Here is a 23,789-nt window from a genome sequence, read left to right on the forward strand (position 1 = left end):
TTATGCTAAGTGAAATGAGCCAGATAAAGATAAATACTGTATGATCTCACTTATATTTGGAATTAAAAAAAAAAAAGTCAAACATATAGAAACAGAGAGTAAAATGGTGGTTACCAGGAGCTGAGGGGTGGGGGAAAAAGGGGAGATGCTGGTCAAAGGGAACAAACTTTCAGTTATAAGATGAATAAGTTCTGGGGATCTAATGTATAGCATGGTGACTCTAATTATGATACTGTATTGTATATTTGACATTTGTTAAGAGAGTAGGTCTTAAGTATTCTCATCACCTGACTGTGGTAATAATTTCACAATGTATACATATACCAACTCATCACATTGTACATGTTAAATATATACAATTTTGTTTGTCAGTTATACCTCAATAAAGCTAAGGGGGAAACTAACAAGTATAAAGAAAAAAAAAGAATATGAGGAGTTCACAGAATAGGAAATGTAAATAAATGTAAAAGGCACTTGACCTTATTACAAATCAAAGAAATACAAATTAAAACTATAGGGCTTCACTGGTGGCGCAGTGGTTAAGAATCCGCCTGCCAATGCAGGGGACACAGGTTCGAGCCCTGGTCCGGGAAGATCCCACATGCCGCGGATCAACTAAGCCCGTGCACCACAACTACTGAGCCTACGCTCTAGAGCCCATGAGCCACAACTACTGAGCCCTCACACCACAACTACTGAAGCCCACACGCCTAGAGCCCATGCTCCGCAACAAGAGAAGCCACCACAAGGAGAAGCCCGCACACCGCAATGAAGAGTAGCCCCCGCTCGCCGCAACTAGAGAAAGCCCGCGCGCAGCAATGAAGACCCAATGCAGCCAAAAATAAATAAATAAATAAATAAATTTATACAAAAAAATAAAAAATAAAACTATAATGATATACCATGTTTCACCTGTCACATTAGCATATATCAAACGTTTAATAACACTGTAATTAGTTAGGGGCATGAGAGTGTTATCATTATTGAGTGAAAACTGGTACCATTATGCAGAGTACTTTGGTAATAGTTATCAAAATTGCAAATTCACAAAGTTTTGAAACTAGCAAAGCTATTTCTTAGAAATCACCCAAGATATACTCACAGATATTTGAAATGATGCCTGATTAAGGAAACTTATTGTTTCATTGTTGGAAATAACAAACTAATTAAAAGAGACTGGTTAAATAAATGTACGGGTATACATTTAATGGATTACTGTGCAGCCACTAAAAAAAGAATGAGACAGCACTATATGTACTCATATATTAAGATTCATTGATGAGTGAAAAAAGCAATGTGCAGAACTGTAGTTATTATTTTATCATTTGTGTAAAAATAGGAGAAAGAAAAAACATACATGCTTATGTATGTAGCAAAGGCCTCTAGGAAAGAAAAGTTGTTGGCTCCAAGACAGGGACAGGATAGCAGGATAGTGACAGCTTTTTATTATACACCCTTTTACATACTTTGGATTTGTTTTGACATAACTTCAGACTTACAGAAAAGCTACAAGAATAGTACCCTTCACCTATAAATCCCAAGTGTTTATATTTTACCACATTTGCTTTATCTTTTGCTCTCCATGTACCTATACACACACACACACACTCACTCATATACTCATACTTTTTTTTCTGAAGCATTTGCAAGTAAGTTGCAGACATGATGCCCTTTTTTACTCCTAACTACTTTAATGTGTATTTCCTAAAACAAAGAGATTCTCTTACCTATACATGCTCTCTGAACCTGCTTGGGTTTGATCGTGGATGTACCATTTCCATCTTGCGATTGATTACTCTTAGACCCATCCAGCTTCATTACTTAGTGGATTTGACAGAATCCAGCTCAAAAATGGTCAATTCCGGATATATGGTCACTTAGTGTCCCAAGGTCAAGTGTTCCAGGACCCAGTAACATGCCAAGAGCTGTTTCTCAAAGGGTATATATTTCTCTGCTGCAAATGGCATGGCTGTGGCCTTGCTCCAGAATGCCCAGGGCCTATTATGATTCTCCCACTAGAGTTTGCCAAAAATTTCGTGCTGTACCTTTGCCCACTGCTGAAACCTCCAACACCGTAAGGTCTGTCTGAGTGTCTGGCTCAAGCAGCAGGGCTGATTGCATTGTGGCCTGGAGTTGCTGTACTGCCCTTTCCTGATCTGGCCCCACTCAAAACTGATTGCTTTCTATGTCACCTGGTAAATGGAACAGAGGAATTTTCCTAGCTGTAGAATGTTGTCACCAGAACCCAAAGAGGCCTAACTGGCTCTGTGTTTCCTTCTTTGTGGAAAGGATGCAAGATGAAAAACATCATTTTTATTTTGGAGGGGATATTCTGGCATGTCCTTGATCCTCTGTGTCCTTAAATACTTCAATGAAGTAGTCAGTCCCTGAATCTTCATACCTCCTGGAACACATGTGTTTAACCAAGGTGTCCAGCATAATAATTGCTCCATGCTTGTCCTGTATAATTAGCATGATGTCATCAATGTAGTGGTTCAATGATATTCCATGGGATGTCTGTGCAATCCAGATCGCTTTGGATTACATCATGACAGAGGACAGGAGAGTTGACAAATTCCTGGGGCAAAGCTATAAATGAATATTACAGAGCATGGGCCAAGAACTAGCCTTCATAGAAAGGCAAGTCAGCCCGAGCCGTGGCTGGTCCATAGACTGTCAGTGCCAGGGCTTGAGAGGCTGTTCTCCTGGGGGTGTGCTACATCTGGGGCAGAGTTGGAAGCAGGCTGGAATCAGCCCTGCCCCTATTACCTTTTGTATAGGTTCCTATTAAACCACTTTTCTTTGTGTATGCACTGGAATTTCTATACCCGAGTTTCCCCACAGAAGTAAACCAGTAATTCTACCTTAACAGTGGACGTGGGGTAGACAGCATCCAAGACAGCCCCCCTTGATTTCTACCTCTCCTGGTATTCGCTCCTACATTGTACCAGGGATGGTCAATGTGACCAACAGGATACAGCAGAAGTGATGGCATGCCACTTCTGTGATTAGGTGGTCGTCTCTCTCTCTTGGATCACTTGCTCTGGGGAAAGCCAGTTGCCATGTTATGAGCACCCCTTTGGATATGCCACATGGTGTGAACTTGGAAGTAGATCCTTCAGCCGCATTTGAACCTTCAGATGACTGCAGCTCTGGCTAACAGCCGAACTGCCACCTGGTGAGAGACCCTGAGCCAGAGCCACCCAGCTAAGCTGCTCCCAGATTTCTGATCCTCAGAGACTGTGTGAGATAATAAATGTTGTTTTAAGCTGCTAGGTTTCAGGGCAATTTGTTACACAGCTATAGATAACTAACACAGGACCTCTTCTGATTTATCTCAGCCCCTACCAGACTGTCTGGTGTTTAGGAAGTCCTTAATCGATGTTGGTTGGATGAATGAATGAATGGGTAATTGTGACAGCACTTAAATAAACCAGTAACCCAGTCAGGTAGGTCTGGACTGAGAGTTGAGAAATTTAATTTATAACTTTAACATGGTTTATCTTCTCAGAAATTCAGTTTCTCTCAAATAGGTCTTCCTACCTAGTAATAATGTGGGAGTGGAGAATAGAACAAAATAAATTATTTCTAGGAAGATGATTTAACTTACTGATTCAAGCAACAACCTCCACTAAGGTGGTAAACAAAATTTTTAATAGCACAAAAACTGAATTATAAGGAACGAATGACATAAATCTGCAAGGTAAGTTTTTATTACAAAAACTTTTAATACAATTCAATATTCTATTAAGACTAAAGGCAGGTCCTTGCCAACCCTACTGAGCCATAAGAGAACAAGTCAGGAAAGTGAATATGTTCTCCAGGGTGACTCGAATTATTCCTTTACTAATGAATGCTAGGGGTGTGTGGTCTTTTCTGTTAACATTTCTTTGGTAGTAAAAACAAGGAGGAATAAAATTCTTGGCTGCTCTACAGAAAAACGTGAACTAGAGTGAAAATGTGGCCATAAAACTGCAGAAGAAGCAAGTTACCACAAGAGGGGGATCTACATTCAAGAAAGAAAAGTTGGTTAGCAGTTAATTTCTCTTTCAAAGAAATAAAAAATGCCTTGAGAAATTTACTCCATTCCTTTATCCTTAGACTCACAGCTTAACAATCCCATAAAAATGAGAAACGAATGTTTTACAGAGCCTCTCAGTTTTCTTCGAGGGAGTAGAGAACTTCATTAAAGATAGGCTATTTTGGGCCTCCCTGGTGGCGCAGTGGTTGAGAGTCCGCCTGCCGATGCAGGGGATACGGGTTCGTGCCCCGGTCCGGGAGGATCCCACGTGCCGCGGAGCGGCTGGGCCCGTGAGCCATGGCCGCTGAGCCTGCGCGTCCGGCAACGGGAGAGGCTACGACAGCGAGAGGCCCACATATGGGAAAAAAAAAAAAAAAAAAAAAAGATAGGCTATTTTATTTCCCATTAAGCCCTCCTTTCATGTACCATAATCTCTCGTGATTCTGGACAAAATAATTTCCTCTGTAAAAGGGAGCATATGCCAGTCAGGCAGCACTTATTGTCATTGTTCTTGTAGGCAATTTGGTGTAGTGAAAAGACCAGAGACCTTGGTACCAGACCAACAGGAAGTCAAATTCAGGCTCTGCCACTTGTTAGCTGGGTGACATTTAAGTGATTAATTTCTTTAAGTCTGAGTTTACTCACATGTAAGTTGTGCAAATTAAATGAGATGTATATAAACTGCTTAGCCTAGTGTCTGACACATATCTGTTCAATAGTGAAAGCCCATTATTATCGTTTCTTGCTTATTATTTAATTCTGTTGTCTGTAGCCACCTAATTCTTAGTTTTAGTGATTCTGGAGGAGTCATCAAGATTAAAATATAAGCTGATCTATTCCTCTTGGTGTCACGTCAAATATCTAGACAACCTATGATATGTTGCTCTTTTTGATGAGTTTTAGAAAACATTTAAAGTGGAAAAGGAGGTAGGTCAATTGACAGACACATACATCTTACAAAACATGGATAGTAAAAGCACAGAAAATACATTTTACAGGCAAAGCAGAAGTATTTTTAAAAGTGGAAAAGATCAAGGATAAAATAAAATCCCCAATGTGAACACAGGTAACATTAATTACAAATGATGCTTTGGTTTATAATGTGGAGCATATACCACTTTACATACATTGTGTTAATTTAATGTATCTCAAATGTTGACCTTGGTTAAAATATTTTCAAGGAAACTAGAAAATATTCTTAAACAGCTCACTAGATCTTTCATAAAATGAACAGAAAATATTTTGAAATTGATGTACTGCTTGAACTTACGTCAGAAATTTGGTTTTTGTGAAAGATAGTAGTTTACACAGTTGGAAGGACCCACACTCCAAGGAAGTCTTCAACATCCTGGAAACAATGAAAGAATTCTCTAAACTCCACCTTTTTCTTTTCCCTTGTGGCACCAGTTAGATTCTCTGGTATCCAGAAGATTCACGCCTTAAGCGGATTCCATAGACAATCAAACCCACTGCGAACAGACCAATCACGATGGCCCCAATCACGGGAAGCACAATTGTGTAGTCAGATGAACATTCGTCCACTAAGAGAAAAAACAAATACAGCCACTAAGGTTTAGTGAGGACAGACCAGAAAGCAGGCTAGAGTGGGGAGAATATGAGCTTTGGAGTCAGACCTGTGCTTGACTTTTGCTTCCACCACTAACTGTGTGAACCTGGGAGGGTTATTTAACCCTGCAATTTTCTCATTTATAAAGGAAGCAAATAATATATAAAATTGTTGGAGGATGAAATAAGATAACTTTCTTTTCTCAGAAATTAATATTTAATAATTGTTAGTCCTGTTTTCTTCCAGGTGTTGCTCTCTGTAAAGTGGGATGTGCTTATGTAAAACAGACTGCGTCACTGTAAACCTTATCTCTTGAAAACATGTGATGTTTCTCCACTTTTTAAAACATTCATTTTTGTCACACTTACAGTTCTGTTTTATTGCTTTTAGTTAGCCAAAAATATTAGAAAATAGACCTAATTATTTATGATAGCTTAAAAGTGAAAGTTTGCAAATTTGTCAAAATTCTTTTTTCTTTATTCTGTTAGAGATTATTTATTCAGTTCATTTAAAATGTAATCAGTCTTGACTGGAGAAAGATGCAAGGCCCTGGGAATAAAAGGGACCTTAACTGGGGGCTTCCCTGGTGGTGCAGTGGTTGAGAGTCCGCCTGCCGATGCAGGGGATGCGGGTTCGTGCCCCGGTCTGGGAGGGTCCCGCGTGCCGCGGAGCGGCTGGGCCCGTGAGCCATGGCCGCTGGGCCTGCGCGTCCGGAGCCTGTGCTCCGCAGCGGGAGAGGCCACAACAGTGAGAGGCCCGCATAAAACAAAAAAAAAAAAAAAAAAAAAAAAAAAAGGGACCTTAACTGAATACAAATAAGTGGAGAACTATATCGATATCTTATTCAAGAACAGATGAGAGGATATACCCTTGAGGTCTTCCATGAACCAATATTGAAATTATGTCCTGAACCAAGAATCACCATTAATCCAATTCTCACCTGAGGTCCAAGTAAAAAGAATCAGGAGGGGCCAGGGAAGAGGGAATGGTAATTAGAGACTCCTGGGAAAAAAACTAAATCTATACAAGACAGGAACTGTGCTTGTAGTCCACTATTTGATTTGGCAGTGGACAATATTTACATTATAATGATGCATACCTTATTGATTTAACAAAAAAAACAGTGATATAACCATAAAAAGGATGGTGTAAGAAGTATTAAATCTTTATCTTCCATAGCAAGAGGTTTAAAGCTGATAAATAAGAAAAAGTAGGATAAGCTTTTTATTATTTTTTAGAGAATTATGGAGATAGTTACCATAAGAAACTGTTAAAACTAGTTAAAGTGCTTTGTCTCTTAGAGGAGGGACAGGGAAATGTTGCTTTTCATGAATCCTTTTAGAGTATATGATAATTTTGTTATTTACATATTTGTTAAAATTATATATAATTTTGTTATATTAAATATTACATGTAAATATTTATATATATTTCTTAGATAGGAAAGAACATAATCTAAGAAGTTAAAATAATTTGGAAAAAAAATACAGAATTGTCAAAACAAAATGTAAAGCACATATCTATCAATCCAGCAATTCCACCACTAGGAATTTAGACTGAAGATATATTCATAAAGTACACAAAAATATGTAATAATAATCTCCTTTTATGAGAGGAAAATTGACAATCTAAATATCCATCAAAAATTTACAGTTGTATATTCATACAATAGACTATGATGTAGCCATCAAAAGGAATGTGGTAGATTTCCATGTGCTGACAGGGAAGTTACCTAAGATCTGTGAAGCACTGCATGGGTGCCTAGAGCAAAAAAATACACAAGAAGCTGGGGGAAGACTGGGATGGGAATAGAGGCAACTTTTACTTTCTATATAGTTATATACTATTTAATATGACATTGTTTAAACATCTTCAAAATGCAGAAAAGTAAACAAAGAAAATAGTTATCCAACCACCATGTTTCTTCCACTTGAATTAATCACCATAAATCTTTGAGGCATTTGTTTCCTCTGTACATATATGTGTGTATGAGTGTGTGTGTGCTCATGTGTATGCTTAAAGAAAAATCATTGTATTTTTAAAAATGATATATGCTCATTATAAATCTCCTGAAAACCACCTACCCAGAAATTATCATTGTTAAAACATGGACAAACATTATTTCAGGCATCTTTCTTTACAACTGTAAGAATAGATGGGTAGAAAAATAAATAGAAGTGGTTTTATCAAAATGGAATCATACAAATGCTATTTTAACCAAAATTGTTCATTTTAATGTTACTTGAATTTCACAGAAGAAAAAAACTAAAACAAAACTAGAGGAATTACTGCACTTCAAATAAACGTGTCTTTGCCATGGGAAATATTGTTGCATAAAAGATCTCTTTAAGGTTCAAAGAAGAGACAAAAATACACAAGTAGAAAATAAATAAATGATTATGAAATGCATTGAGGTTATAAAATAGAGACGTGTTTTCGAAACTCTGTTTCCAGTTAGACATCATCTATTGATTCTGTTTTGAAAGATTAACATTAACAGATTCCCTTCTATTTCTGGTCTTCCCAACTCAAATTCTGAATAGCTATACATATTTTTAGAAACATTGTTCAGGTTTACAATATTTCAATTCTATTTGATAAATGTAATTCCTATAATTTCTTTCTCTCTCTTTTTTTTTTTTTTTTTTTTTTGCGGTACGCGGGCCTCTTACTGCTGTGGCCTTTCCCATTGCAGAGCACAGGCTCCAGATGCGCAGGCTCAGCGGCCATGGCTCACAGGCCCAGCCACTCTGCGACATGTGGGATCTTCCCGGACCAGGGCACAAACCCGTGTCGCCTGCATTGGCAGGCGGACTCTCAACCACTGGGCCACCAGGGAAGCCCTAATTCCTATAATTTCTAAAAATTCGTTTCAAATTTAGAACACATTCACTATTTAAAGTCAAAATAATATAAAATGCTGTACACTGAGAAGTTTCATTTCTACCCTTGTGCCATCTTCTTAGCTCCCCCTGCCAATATTAGACAACTACTTAATTTCTTATATATTTCCAATGTTTCAGATATAAGCAAAAGTGAAAATATACTTTATTTCCCATTTTCTTCACTATTATGCATTACACATTTTTTAACAATATATTTTGGATAACTTTCCTTATACATACACAAACATGTATGTTCTCATTCTTTTCTTATAACTGTATAGTATTCTGTTGTGGAATGTATCTGTCCCAGATTGATGGACCCTTGGTTTGTTTTTAATCTTTTGATATTACAAATAATTCTGTGATGAATAAGCATGCACATATATCATTTTATATATGAGAAGGAATGATAAAATCTCAGATCCATAATTGTTTAATGCTTTTTATAGTTAACTCTTCAAATAGATTAAATGCCTTAAAAAACAAAACAAAACTGAGCTTTCTCTATTCCTGAAAGATGTTTGCTGATATCCTTGTTTGTAATGTGGCTTCTCTCTGATCAAATTTCGTTTTCAAGCTGTATCTTTAAGAAGAGCTCATTTGTGCTGTATCCCTTGAATTATTTCATGTTTGAGGATATCGGTCTATTACCTTTTTAGTCAGATTATATTTTGGGGTCACACTTACCCTTAGGATTTTGCAGACATTGGTCTATTGTTTTCTGGCTTTAAATGTTATTGTAAAGAAATCTGAGGCCAATTTTAACCTTCCCCCTTTATAGGTGATTTGCTTTTTTTAGGGGAAGGGAGAGTTTGTATGTGTAAAGAATTCTTTAGCTTTAAAGTTCTATGGCTTACTTTGGATATATTTTAATGTTAAGCTTTCTGTGTCAGGTTTTTTTTTCCCTCCCACCCTGGGATAGATACACTGTGCACTTTCAGTCTGCAACTTCAATTATTTATTTTAAGGAAAACCTCTTAAATCATCAAATATATCTTCTTTTTATTTTTTAACTCTGTACTTCAGAGGCACCAGTTATCCTTATTTTAGATGATCTGAATAGCTTTCATACCTAGCAGCTTACCTATAATATTATAATCTTAATTTTCATTAACTGGTTAACTCAGTCTTTTTCTCTATGAAGATAATTCAGTTTTCAGCTCTATCTGTTCTGCCTTTTACTATTTCCATTTATTATGGAAGTGTGTTGCTTTGATGCTCAATTTGTTTTCTTAGGAGTGAAATGTCCTATTTATCTCACTCTTTCATTATAACTTCTCCTCTATGAGCTCTGGTTATATGGAATTCACGTTCTTATTAATTGTCAAAAAAACAATTGACAGGTATTTCTCTCTGTTCCTTGAGTTAGGTTTTCTTTGTATTTTATCAACTATATTCCTTTCTAACCCTCGCTCCTTTAATTTTTAAAAATTGTGGTAAAATATACATAACATAAAATTTACCATTTTAATTGTTTTAAAGTGTACACTTCAGTGACATTAAGTACATTCATTTTTGTGCAACTATCACCACTATCCATCTCCAGAACTTTTTTCATCTTGCAAAATGAAAACTCTGAATCTATAATTTAGTTTAATCTTATATTATTTTTTCCTGCAGTAATTTTGCACTGTAGTCTTGTAATTTGTTTTCATCTTACTCGTTTCCTCTTGAGCTAACTAATTGGATTCTATTTTCTTTTCTATACCTTGGGAACTAGCTACAGACTGGGGTGTCCTCTGGTTTGGGGCTGGCTCCCCAGTTCATTTCCAGCAGTCTGTGTTTATTCTGCCTTGTCTCCGCAGTAGCCATTTTCACTACTCCTACCTAGCTTGAAGAACTGTGGGATCCTAGTTCCCCAACCAGGGATCGAACCTGGGCCCCCTGTATTGGGAGCGTAGAGTTTTAATCATGGACCGCCAGGGAAGTCCCAAGTGGCTGCTCTTTTTCTCTCCAGTTTTAGGAAGAGTAGTCAGCATTCACAGGATGTTTTTTTTTCACAGTATGGCTCCTTGGGGTAGGTGTACTGGGGAGGGTTAGGAGCCCACTCAGCTGCGCCTCTCCATTCTTCCTCTCAGTCTTGTATCTTTGTTGTTCAGCAGTTTAAAATGTTTATTGCATTAGGTTATGTCTTTTTGACTGCTACTGGTGATTTTAAAAAAAAATTTTCCCCCCTCAATCTATTAGACAATGAGGGAGAAAAATTCTGTGAGGAAAATTCTAGTCATTATTATTATTTACTTATTTATTTTTTTTTTTGCGGTATGCAGGCCTCTCACTGTTGTGGCCTCTCCCGCTGCGGAGCACAGGCTCCGGACGCGCAGGCTCAGCGGCCATGGCTCACAGGCCCAGCCGCTCCGCGACATGTGGGATCTTCCCGGACCGGGGCACGAACCCGTGTCCTCTGCATCGGCAGGCGGACTCTCAACCACTGCGCCACCAGGGAAGCCCCTCTAGTCACTATTTTAACTCCAATTTTTCATTTCATATATTTCTGTAGTGCTTAAAAACTTTTTTCACAACCTATGTGTTTTTGTTCCCATTTGTTTCTTAAAAAGTAAGAATTAGTAGTGAAGTATAAATTATAACCATTTTAAACAGTTTATGAAGCAAACCCAAAATTCGGGCACACATTGATACACATTTGTTAATCAATGTCTGTTTTGTATGTAATTCATACATAATTCTTTATTCACGTTATCGTTGTGAGAACCTAGAAACAATAAAAATTCCCAATAATAACAGAATAGTTAAGTAAATTATTGTGTAATGTTGATAGCATATTCAGGATAGCAGCCATAGTAATGACACTTTGTACCTCTAGCAGCATGGAGAAATGCTTATGGAACAAGGATACCAAACTGTGTCCTCTGTGTGCTTTCAGTTTGTAAAACAATATTCTTGAGAAGGAAATACAGTTGACCCTTGAAGGGCACCAGTTTGAACTGCACGGGTCTATTTATAGGCAGATATTTTTCAACATTAAATACTACAGTACTACTTTATCCGCAGGTGGTTGAGGAAGACAGGTACAGAGGGAACCACCTAAACGGAGGGCCAACTCTGTTATACACACAGATTTTCAACCGTGGGAGGGTGGGTGCCCTGACCCCCAGCATCATTCAAGGGTCAACTGTACACCAAAATGAACAATGGATAGGTTATCTCCACGTGGGCATTAGTGAAGGTTTCTACTGTCTCTAGGTAGGTTGCAGAGAGAGGGGTAAATTCAGGCGTTCTACTGTCAGCAGAAGGGAGAAACTGAGTTGAAACCTGCTGGAAGGGCAAGCAGCAAGAGAGCCAAAGGTCAGGGCCCAGTGCCGCCAGAGAGGATCAGAGGCCCCTTGTGAGGCTTCCTGGAGTCCTACACAGCAGCCTCCTGCCCCGACCTCAGAAAGGGACAAGCAGTGCTCTTCAGTAAGCCTTGCAGCCCTAAGAGACCACTTGGAGGCAGCACAGCGCGGGGCTGGCGGGGGGCGGTGGGGGGGGGAACTCCAGGACACGGAGGAGGCCACTTCCAGATGCCTAGTCTACCACAGTCCCAATCCCAGCACTTTCCCCTCTAGGACCCTCCTGGGGCATCACTGCAACAGTGGGCAGAACTGTAAGGCAATAATGCATCCAGGCATTTATTTACTAATCACTCCAAGGAAACCTTTGTTCTTTTCGGTTACTAGAATGTTAATTCAAAGCAATTTTAAAGATAATTGGTGTGTGTGGGGAGGGGTAGATCACAGGAGTCTAAGCAGCAGCCGTCACTCCAAAGAACTCATTGAAGATGGTAGAAAGGAAAATTAAACTCAAGCGAACTGCCTTATCCCTCTCTTCTTGATTTTAATTCGACTTCATTTTCCTCTGCTGTGGGAGAAATTTCTATACTAGAACCTCCCTTTAGTCATTCTACAGGGTGGTTAGTGACACGGTGAATAAACAACCCGTGCTCTGTGGTATAGAACCTAACAAGCACACTTGAGGTTGAACTGGAAATGGGAGTCTAGTGTGGGTACTGGCTGACACCCACTGGAGGAAGGAGATGGAGACAGATGGCGTCTCTCCAATGCCAAGCCCTTGCTGCTCAACCCGAGTCACTTTTGGGAACACTGGGTCCTCATATCCCAGATTTGCATCAACACCTCCTGGTGTAAGGAGGAAACAGGAACGTCCTCACCCTCCTGCCATCTTCAAGGGCTCTTGAAGCTCTCTTGGAACTGCTGTGTGCTCTCCCCACCCCCTCACTTCTGAGAAAGTGGAGAGAGCTAAAATACCTCAAAGGAAAGCAGTACACGTCCTAGATAAGCAGTGGTTATAGAGTGGTTGCCAACTTTCATAAACTTCCTCTTAAAAATAATGAATAACACCTCTGGAAAATACAGAAACACAAGAACAGTTTCTGTTAGTAAAAACAGTTAAAAACATCTAGAAGTCCATTATTCTCCCCTTTCTCTGAAAGACCAACCCCAGTTCTGCTATTTAAACAGTCAACGTAGTAGAAAACCATGAATAACATTCTAAGCCATATTTTAATAGAACTTTTCCTCCAGACACCAATCACTCCCAATCAGGAATTTTCTGGTTTATGTTTTTTTTTGTTTTCTGTTTTGTTTTTGGTAAATGTTTGCTAAAAAAGGAAAGTGGATAATAATCTGGGTAGATCTACCTCTTCTCTTTGCCATTTCTGACTGTTGAGATGCTTTGCCTACCTCCGCCCCCCACGATGGCCCAAGTTAACAAATCTACAAGGATACACTAAAATCAAAGAAAAATAGAGACAGAGCAGAAAAAAGGTATTAAGAAGGCAGACAACAAATTAAGGTGAAGGACTGGAGAACTAACATTTATGAAGCCTCTTTTGTTTGCTAAGATCTTTGGTATATCCTTTACATTAAAAAATGGAATGTTGGGGGCTTCCCTGGTGGCGCAGTGGTTGAGAGTCCGCCTGCCAATGCAGGCGACACGGGTTCGTGCCCCGGTCTGGGAAGATCCCACATGCCGTGGAGCGGCTGGGCCCGTGAGCCATGGCCGCTGAGCCTGCGCGTCTGGAGCCTGTGCTCCGCAACGGGAGAGGCCACAACAGTGAGAGGCCGGTGTACGGCCAAAAAAAAAAAAAAAGGAATGTTGGGAAGTTTTCTAGTTTTTTTTTTTTGTTTTTTTTTTTTTTTTTACTAATAATACATTATAACAGTGTAGAATACGTCCTTTTAAAAATGATGGTCTAAAAAGACCTCCAGGGCTTCCTTGGTGGCGCAGTGGTTGAGAGCACCCCTGCCATTGCAGGGGAAGTGGATTCGAGCCCTGGTCCAGGAAGATTCCACATGCTGTGGAACAGCTGGGCCTGTGTGCCACAACTACTGAGCCTGCACTCTAGAACCTGCCAGCCACAACTACTGAGCCCACGCACCTAGAGACTGTGCTCCACAACAAGAGAAGCCACTGCAATGAGAAGCCTGTGCGCTGCAAGGAAGAGGAGCCCCCGCTTGTCGCCACTAGAGAAAGCCCACATGCAGCAGCAGACCCAATGCAGCCAAAAATAAATAAATAAAATAAATAAATTTATTAAAAAAATAAAAAGACCTTCAGTCAACCTAAAAAAAAAAAAGATAGTCTATCAAGACTATCATTTAAGTAAACCAGGAGTTGGGCAAAATCCAGGAGTTTAAAATCACTTTAGAATTTATTTTGAAATGGATAGGTTTTTTAAAAGTTTTTTAAAAAATCTAGATATTGAGACTCTTAAAATGTATACGAAAAATCAGTGCAGTTTGAAAATGTCTTTCACACAATCTTCCCTCTGGGTGTTTGCTTTTTCCTTCTCACAGGACCCTGCTGACATCCCTGCCTCTCGTCCCTAATTCTCACAGCCAGGCCTGTATTATCAGGTGTGGGTGGTGGAACTCAACCCCATATGACCCAGGAAGAAGTGGGGTGGGAGCTGTCTTGTAGCTAGTCTGATGGCTTTTGGTGGAATGCTAATTTCCTAATCGGATTTGGAGGGTGGGGTTGGCAACTAGAAAAGTTGATCCCTTCACTTCAGGCTAAATATACAGCCAGCATTCCCAAGGCCTTTAACCTTGCACATTTTGAGGAAGGTGGGGCTTTACATGCGTTCATATCCTCTCCTGGGCCTCTTTCTGGTCACCAGGCATGCTGTTAGCAAAACGCCAAGCAATCCTGAGATACTCAGGCCCACGGCCACAGGGATTTCTCTCCTGTTTCTGTCACTGAAGCATTCGTCCGCTGTAATTGAAGTCAGAGTAACAGGTGTTACAGGCTGGCCACAATGCTGGGAAGTGATACTGCCCCTGCCTGCCTCAGCTTCACAGAGAAGGAAACTGAGCGGAGATGGAGCTGCGGGACCTGTCCCTGCTGCCTCAGACATATGGACAGGTGAAGATGAGAAGGGAAGGGGTCACTGCAGTGGGCTGAAACTTGCAGTGCCTGTGATCACTTAAGGGGTGTCTTAAACTGCAGATCCCCGGGCCCTGCACCCAAGCAGTTTTGATTCAGCGGGTCGGAGGTGGGACCCAGGTGATTGTGATACGGCTGGGAGGCAGATCCAACTTTGAGGAACACTGGTTAGGTCCAGAGGGTCAGGATCAGAATTGTGTCTTGACTCTCAAGCCAGGGTAAGCACGGTAGCCTTGTTTCCCAACGTTGGAAACACAGACCTGGACCATATCACCTGGCCAAAGCTTTCTATTTAAACTCTGTGCTTCTTGAAGGGACTGCTGGACACCCTGGGCTCCTGGTACCAGAGAGAGCTTTTGCAGGCTCTGAGATTTTAGAGAGAAGGGGTTTAGAAAGGGCCCTGGGGTTTAGAAAGGGGTTTAGAAAGCCCCTGACGGGGCCTACTGTTTGGGATGACCGTTCTCTTTGACAAGGCTGAGCGTTACACTTGCTGGATTCCTCTCCAGTTCTCTGAGCCCCTGTTGAAGGGTCACCCATCTGTCAGGACTTCTCTGACCCCCTTCCTGCAACGCTGTGTTCCTCATGCCTTCCTCTGCACTCCCATGGTCTTTTGTACTTATGCCTTTTATAATGCCATATTGTATGGTAACTTCTATTTTTTAACTTGCTCCTTTTTCTGTCTTCTCTTGCTCTCTGGTAGAAAATATTATTTACAGAATGACATACAACTTCACATTTGAGTACCTTTAGTGAAATTTGAGGTGCAAAGACTGGGAATGAGGAGCTGAGCTGAAGCAGGGACAGTGGAATGAACAAGAGAAATATTTTGGAGGTAGAATTGATAGGGTTTTGTGACTATGTATATGAGAGGGTGAAGGAAGGAGAGGAAAAAATGAAGAGATAGCTTCCTACATCTCCTCGTGAGCACTGCTTAATAGCCGCCAGGTGTGCTGCTAAAAGGTTTTTATTTCTCATCTCTGCCACCAAAAGGTTTCCCAGACCTGCTTACTTCCTTCTATATACAGGTTCTGAGGGGGAGGAAGAGAAAGTGTGTGCCTTATTTGTAAGACCACATGATTAAATACAGAGGTTTTTCAAGGCTTCATAATAAATTTTTAAAAGAGTTTCCCAAATTGGGTATTTTGAGACAAGATGACAGAATGGGGGAAATACCTACTAGCAAATTCTAATATTTAATCTTAGGACTCTGGTAAAGGTCCAAAATTAAGATAGAGATTGTAGGACTCAGACCAAACCTACAGATATCAGGAGATCCAAGGCAAGTGACACATTTGCTTTCCACCAGGTATATCAGAAGTTTTCTGCCAGACACATTTTCAGCTTTACAGTGGAATTCAAGTAGAAATAAGACTCATGTTATAGAAAGTTAACTTACAGCTACACCTCTAGCTAAATCTATTTTTGATAGCTGAGAAGTACTCATAATGTCATTGACTTATTATGAGAGAGATGTTTTAGAAACCGAAGTTCAATTCTTGCCCATACGTAGAAACCCTTGTAGTACTGTTTTCCTGGTGGGGAGAAAAGGGCTTTTTTGGAAAGTCACCCTGGGCTGCCCCTGGCCTTCTTGTTAGAACCTGCTTCCCTCTGTGGTGGTAAAAACCCAAAGTAGAGTTGCATGGAAACTAAGACTAACTATGAGGAAGCACAAGTTGGGTGGAACAGCTTGGATTTGAGAAGAGGGGATTCAACAGTGTATTTCTGTCTAGAATGATCACAACTTTCTCTTTTCCCTCCATAAGTGGGAAAGAATCTATTCTGAAATCTTGAATTTTAGACATCACTAATACTCAAGATTTTTAAGGTGTTCTCCAAAGACACCTGAGTTTACCAGTATTCAACAGCTTGTTCAGGGGAGGTTACTGATGGCGTTTTCTGACTCTTTGATTGACTGTGTGTGTGTGTTTAAGTGAGTCAGAATGTGTATCTTGGCCAGACAAGAAGAATGTATTCTGCTGTGGGAGGGCGGTGGACATGAGTGGGTTTAAAGTGTCTGATTTTGAGGGTGGTATTGACTCAGACAATGGTGGGAGGGAGGGTTGGCCAGAGAAACTTGACCCTGAGAGCTTAGTGGAATCATACTCTTCTAGGAAGTTCATGTGATTCTTGTCCCTTTGAAAGCTTCAAACAAAAAACGACTTGAAACTACTCCTGGGTCTCAGAAGTTTAGGTTTGTGACATGATGATCCCTTAACTTACCATTTCCAAAGTGGTTGCCTTCAAAATCAAAGGCTTGAAGTTGGATATTCATTGTTTTCAGCTGAAGGTGGGTTGAGAGCTGGATGCTCTGTTCGCTCACACACTTGAAGGAATGCCCGGCCACAGTCTCAAACATCACCATTGCACTTTTCATTCCTTGGTAAACTTTCTCTGGAAACACAAAGGTGAAATATCGACATGTAAGAGTCCTGGCAAATATCCATTGAGCCCCAGCTGTTGCTGGGTGGCCCATGTGCAGTTAAATGGCCTTCCTTAGATGTGGTTCTCCAGAGTTCTGACACCTTCGCCTCATGAAACATCACCCTGGTGCTGTCTGGGGACTTTTTCCTGATGCTCTGTTCGCCATATATGGGGGCAATCTCACATAAATTAGAATATGATAACATTGAAATAAAAACTCTTCGGAATCTTTTCTTCAGTTATTTTAAGTCACTGGGGGCAGAGTCAATGGGGACTATTGTCAGTGCTTGTGCACAAAAAAGTGCCCACGAAAACTTCAGAAATAAAAGAAGTAAGATTGTTCTCTGAGACAAAAATCACATGAACTCATAATGCATCAGAGCAGAGACATGCAAAGTTACCAAGTAGAGTATTTGCATGTCACCACACTGAATGAATTAATATAGCAAAAGGAAGGACTAAGCCCATCATTGGGAGGGGTTGTCGCATCATTCATGGAAGCGTAGAGAAGGGAGAGGCCCATCTGCATCCATCTGAGTGCTGCTGGGGGGGAAGAACCTGCTCAAGGACTGCCCCTGTCTCATGAGAGGCAACAGGCGTTTCAAGGAGGTGAGTGCTTCAAGGCCCATGGGGTTAAACATTTAGAATATTTACACCATTGTAAAGCAATTATACTCCAATAAAGATGTTTTAAAAAATTTAATAACTCCATTTGCTCTAATTCCACCTCCACCAGGCACCCTTCTGAATATAGTTTGGTTTCCTGAATGGGAGAAAGTTCATTGGCAGAGTACCCAACTGTCTTGGTCCCCTTGCAGTTACAATAAGAAGCAGTAGCATGATGAATGAACAAACTGGCATTCTGATTTTATACACCAGTTTTATAACCTTGGTTTAACATCAGGTTCCTTGAAGAAACAGCCGCTGAGGGCTTCTGGGGCTGAGGACCAGACTATGGACCTCAGTGAATTCATCCATGGGCTGTTAGTGAGGGAGTCCGGAAGTTCCCTCCTCTCCTGCTGCTGTGGGTGTGTTCACTTGCATCTGACATAACATCTCACACGGAGGGTCGGCTCACTGTGTTTCAGGTGCTGTGCAAGTACTTGACGTGCATTTTCCTGTTTAATTCCCACAAAAATTTTTTGAGATAGGTACTACTGTCACCATTTTACAGATGAGAAGACGGAGTTGAAAACATTCGTCTAAGAACATACATCTAGTAAGTGGTATTCGGACTCAAGCCGTCTGATTCTTGAGCTTGTTATCTTAACTACTGTGCTGTTGTGTCTCCTGCCTGTTACTGTCGTATTCACTGCAGACTCCTGCATTTATACGTGAAAATGTCCTACTTGATGTACTGAATTATCCATGTACGCTGCTGTATCTTGTGTTATATCCTGGAGTAGTCTACTACCACTGCTCGTGCTAACGTCACCACGGTCACTACCCCTGTAACTACAACTAACTACTGTACTCACACCACCACCACTGCCACCATCGATATGAAAATTATCATTACTATGAGTATGACAGTTCCTCTGCCACTGCTGAGCCTTGAGCATGCGGACCTAGAGTTGTTTTTTCCCCTCCCTCAGCCTCTCAATCAGTTTCTGGTCTGACTTTCCCTTCTCCTGCCCCTTGAGACGTTACTACCCTATTAGTAGCTAAAATTTGGTCCTTATCCAGTGATAACATTAGCTGCTTTATGTTAGCATGCACAATATTTATTCCCCAGTCGACATGAGGAGACTCATTTGAGATAATGCATATGAAAAGGTCAACTGTGACATCTTACTTACATTTAACCGATAATCATTGACAACAATTTTTTGAGCAAAATACCAATGTAATATTGCTAATATTTAAAATAGATATTTCTTCACATTTTCACTTCTCTGCAAGTTTCTTTAGTATAAGTTCCTTAATTAATAAAAGAATAAGTTTAAGCCAGTCCAAAAGAATTTTGAAGAGGATAAAAGAGACATGAAAACTCTTAGTACACGAACTGGCACAGAGGAGGTGCTCACTAGCAGTGTGTTATCGAAGTCTAGGCTTTCTGGAGAAACATCTGAGGCCTCTGAGAAACTCCCTCAACTTGACTGGGAGCATTACTTTCCTAGAAGTGAACATTGTAGGAGTTCTTTCAACTTGCTCTACTTTGGGTAATTTTTCATATAGCAAACCAAAGTGAACCTTTATAAATATAAATTTGATATATCATTTCCCTACGCCAAGCCCTCCAATGGCATCTTTTCACACTTTAGAATAAAATCCAAAGTCCTCACCCTGTCTTACTCACAGGCTGTCTGTGCTCTGGCCTGGCTGCCCCTCAGACCTCATTGGCTGCTTTGCTTGCTCTCTTGGACACACTGGTTCCTGCTGGTCCTTGAGTGCCCCAGCAAGCTCACTCCTTAGAGCCTGGGTACCTGTAGTTCCTGCCGCATGGAGAGAGCTTCCCCAGACCCAGATGTCCCCAAATGGGGACAGCTCTTTGCTCAAACCTCACCTCTTCAGAGAGGGCTTTCTTCTCAGAGGGCTTCCCTACTACCCCTTCCAGACCTCTCCATCCTCATCCTGCTTTTTTTGCTCATAGAATTTAGCACTATTTAACTGTATATTGTAATTTAATGCATCTGTTTACGGTCCTCTCCCCACTTCTATAATGTAAGCTCCATGAGGTCAGGGACTATATGTTTAGATAATTAGGGATACCAAGTACATATACTATAGGGCTTGGAACCTAGCAGGAACTAGCTACACTTCCGTAGAATGAATGCATGATTCCGAGAGTGTAAAATAAACCTCACCATTAACAGCAAATCTGTCCAAAAGTCACTCAACTCTATTGTTGCTGATTTGACACAATGTAGCCAACTTGCTGCATGAGCAGACAAGCAGACTGAAGCACACAGAGATGCATCAATAATAAGTTCCCTCAAAGTTACATTGCTGGCTGCTCTCTCAGTCTGTTTCTCAAAGGCAGCATCACATATTAGCGAGGTGAAAACTGAGCTAATCAGAAACATAGCATCATCGCTGGTAGAACAGGCTTCTCCAGCTACTTACCTGGATTTGAGATGGTCAAATAGGCTTCCACCTCACTGATATAATACGAGTTTTCATCCTGTAAAACAGCAGTGTGTCAACTTTTGGGTAATCTCTGTTTTTATGTTTATGATCCTAGTTTACAGACTGTTTAGGCAGGATTCCAGCTATTAAATCATTGATATGGGGGTTTGGGTTAGTTTGTATGGAGCCACAACTGTGTTTGAAATTTTCCAAAGAAGTAAATACATCATACAATAAATAGATAATAAGTAATGGCTTGCCGCTGGCTGAAAATTTCTCTATTGCATACTTGTTGCTAGAGCCTGAAATTCAAATTCCACTGGTACTATTTGAGTCCCTTCAGCTGGGCCAAGTTTCCCCCTGTTATAATGCAAATACATCTGGAAGGTGGATGGGCTGGGGGGGCATACATTAAGCCCTTATTAGTAATTAATATCTTAGGGTAGGGATTCAAGCTGAGACCACTCATCCTTAAGGCTACTGTGGGTGGATTTGATGGGGTCCATAAACCCCCCTGGGAAAAACAGTGTATGCAAAATTGTGTGTGGATTTTCCTGGATAGGGTATCAATTACTGTAAACAGATTAATGGGTTCATGTCTCCAAAATGGTTACAAGGGGCCATGAAGGATTCTGGAAAGAAAAGGTTAACCTTGAGATTACTGGCTGTTCTCTAGAAGAAGACCCCAGGTTGTTGTGTTCAGAATTATAAAGCAGTGCTCCACGTTTTATCCAGGGACTGTCCTTTTGGGAAAAAAAAAACAAACCAAAAAACCCTACAAAACAGCCCTATAACTTCCTGAGAGAATCAGGGTATGGAACATTAAAACGAATTGAATTGAGATATGAAAGTTAAGCTGGAAAAGGAGTTTTTACTTTTTAAAGTAGGTGATTTACAATGTTATTGCTTTTAAACATTCATTAGAAAACTATCTGCGAGTTGCCAAAAACGGTAGAGCAACCAAAATCAGAATCTGAAATTGAATTACTTTTAGTAGTCATTAAAGGAACTTAGCAATAATAATCTTGACCACATTCTAGTCCATTTATATATTGTTTGTAGGTGAAATGATGATTGCTTACACAATAAGTGTTCCAGAAATACAAACTGTTCCAGTGAGGTGACTGCTATCGATGCACTGAACTCTAGATCCTACAGTTCACCGAAGCAGCTCCACACACTGGCTTCTCACCTCATGCCAGGCACTTCTTACCTTGTGTGGCAGGCACCTCTGTGCTTCACCTTATTTAATCCCCACAACCACTAGGAGAAGAAATGGAGGCTCAGTGACTTGCCCAAGGTCACAGTCCTCATAGTTGGCAGGGGAAGATATGACCCCAAGCCACCTGGCTAGCCTTTAACTTCTCTTATATCCACTCCAGACCAGGCATTGCTCTAGGGTCCTGGGGGAAGAATAAGACCCAGATGCTTCATTCAAGGTGCTCAGTCTTGGGTCTCAAAGGCAAGTTGGATGATGTGCTTGGACCATCCATTTGTTTTAGAGAAAAACAACTGTGACCCAGGCCCTTGGGTTGCTTTTACATACAGTTTATTCAAGTTATTCTTTTTTTTTTTTTTTTTTGCCACACCGCGCGGCTTGTGGAACCTTAGTTCCCCAACCAGTAACCCAGGCCCTTAGCAGTGAAAGTGCAGAGTCCTAACCACTGGACCGCCAGGGAATTCCCAGGATATTCTTTACTTGGGATCCCTTTTAGCATAAGAGACTTGTATGTCAGGGCCCACAGTCACTGTTATAAAAACCCTGCCCCATCCTAAGGGCAGAGAGAATCCATTGAAGGGTTTTAAGCAGGGCAGTGATATGAGGGCTTTGTTTTTGGAAATTGCTTGGGCTGCAGCAAGAGATTGATTAAAGAGCAGCAGGAGACCAGTGATGGGCCAGCTCTGAGCTCCATGGGATACCTCCTGAAGTCTTCCCTCTCCTGTGGCATCTCCTAGAGCTATCCTCGCTGTAAGGAATGGGTGCTTTGTATTTCTTTACTAAAGTGCATTTTTCTGCCTTCTTTGATCCTCACAACCCCCTTGAGGCAGAATAAATATTCTCAGCCCATTTTACAGCTGAGAACAAAGAGCTCAGAGGAGGTAGGCCTCTACCACTGATTCACATTGTTTGTAGGTGAGGCAAAGCATGATCTTGTCTATGGGATCTTGCTCTACACTTTCCTTCATGGGACGGGTGGTTATAGAGAAAAAATTTGTCGTGCAAGAACTTTCTTTCACATTCCCTGGAATATATTTGCCTATATATAATCATCTATAGGAAGCAAGACCAGCTACATAATTTGTGGACCTAGTTCAAAATAAAAGTGCAATATCAAAAATTATTAAGAATTCCAAGAGGGAGGTAAAGCATTAAAGCAAGCATGGGCCCTCCCAGCTGCATGCCCTGACAGGAAGGGCTGTTCCTGCTCTACCAGAACTGGTGCTTTATAGGGCTAATGCCCAAGGTGAGGCCTTCCAAAGCAGATGGCAGTGATCATACTCACTGCAAGTTTATCTCATAATGTAACAGGGCTGAGTCCAGAGCCTGTATCCAGGTTTCCTTCTGTTTTGACTGAGTGAAAATTAACCAGATGTTGACTGGGACTGAACTGCTGTCTATCTTCATGGTGAAGGAAGAGCATTTGTTAGGTGAACTTTTGTAAACAAGAGGTCAGTGGAATGTTTAGTTTCCTTGAGATTCCAAGTTTTACATAATGTATGCTGCTGATATCAAATGAGTCTTATTTAGACCATGGTACCCAGTTTTTCTGTGGAGTTGTGTTAAAGAAAATAAAGTTGTCTTTTATTTAAACTAGAGCAAAGCATTTTTTTTTTAGACTCAGAAATTCAGAATTTGGCCTAATTTGAATGGTAACAGGGCTGAAGTTTATTCTATATGAGGGGTTGGCAAGTTTTTGCTGTAAAGAGCCATATGGTAAATATTTTAGGCTTTGTGGATCTCTGTAGCAACCACTCAACTCCACCATTCTAGCACAAAAGCAGCCACAGATGACACATATGCAAATAAGTGTGACCATATTCCAAAAGAACTTCATTTATGGGCACTGAAATTTGAATTTATATGATTTCCTGTGTCACAGAATATTCTTTTTTTTTTTCCAACCATTAAAAAATGTAAAAGCCATTCTTAGCTTATAGACTGTACATTTTTTTGGTGGCGGGCTGGATTTGGTCGGGGCTTGGGGGGGCATAGCTTGTTGACTCCTGGGCTACACCATCCATAAAGAACAAAGTTGCTGAGCAAATCAGTTGGTTATGAAATGTTATAAAGAGAGTGGTTAACCTCCTATTTGGGAGAATAAAGTGTTGCTAAGAATTTTTAAACACTATTTTAAAAATATGTCTCTGTTCCCATGTAACCTAGGTTAAGTTGTTGAATCTTGGTGAACATTGCAAAAAT

At 40.6% G+C, this 23,789-nt stretch overlaps 1 protein-coding gene across 1 annotated transcript in view; it reads right to left on the reverse strand.

Annotated features, from left to right (window-relative positions):
- Positions 1 to 5,428: 5,428 nt before the first annotated feature.
- Positions 5,429 to 23,789, reverse strand: part of LAMP3 (lysosome associated membrane protein 3) — a 33,898-nt gene continuing 15,537 nt past the window's right edge. Inside the window, exons 4-6 of the mRNA XM_007468925.1 lie at positions 20,366 to 20,423; positions 17,099 to 17,269; positions 5,429 to 5,562 (exon numbers count right to left, since the gene is read on the reverse strand). Of these exons, the coding sequence (XP_007468987.1) occupies positions 5,429 to 5,562; positions 17,099 to 17,269; positions 20,366 to 20,423 (363 nt within the window). The remainder of the gene's footprint in view (positions 5,563 to 17,098; positions 17,270 to 20,365; positions 20,424 to 23,789) is intronic.

This window comes from Lipotes vexillifer, unplaced genomic scaffold (genome assembly GCF_000442215.2).
Source record: "Lipotes vexillifer unplaced genomic scaffold, Lipotes_vexillifer_v1.1 scaffold263, whole genome shotgun sequence".
Taxonomy (NCBI): domain Eukaryota; kingdom Metazoa; phylum Chordata; class Mammalia; order Artiodactyla; family Lipotidae; genus Lipotes; species Lipotes vexillifer.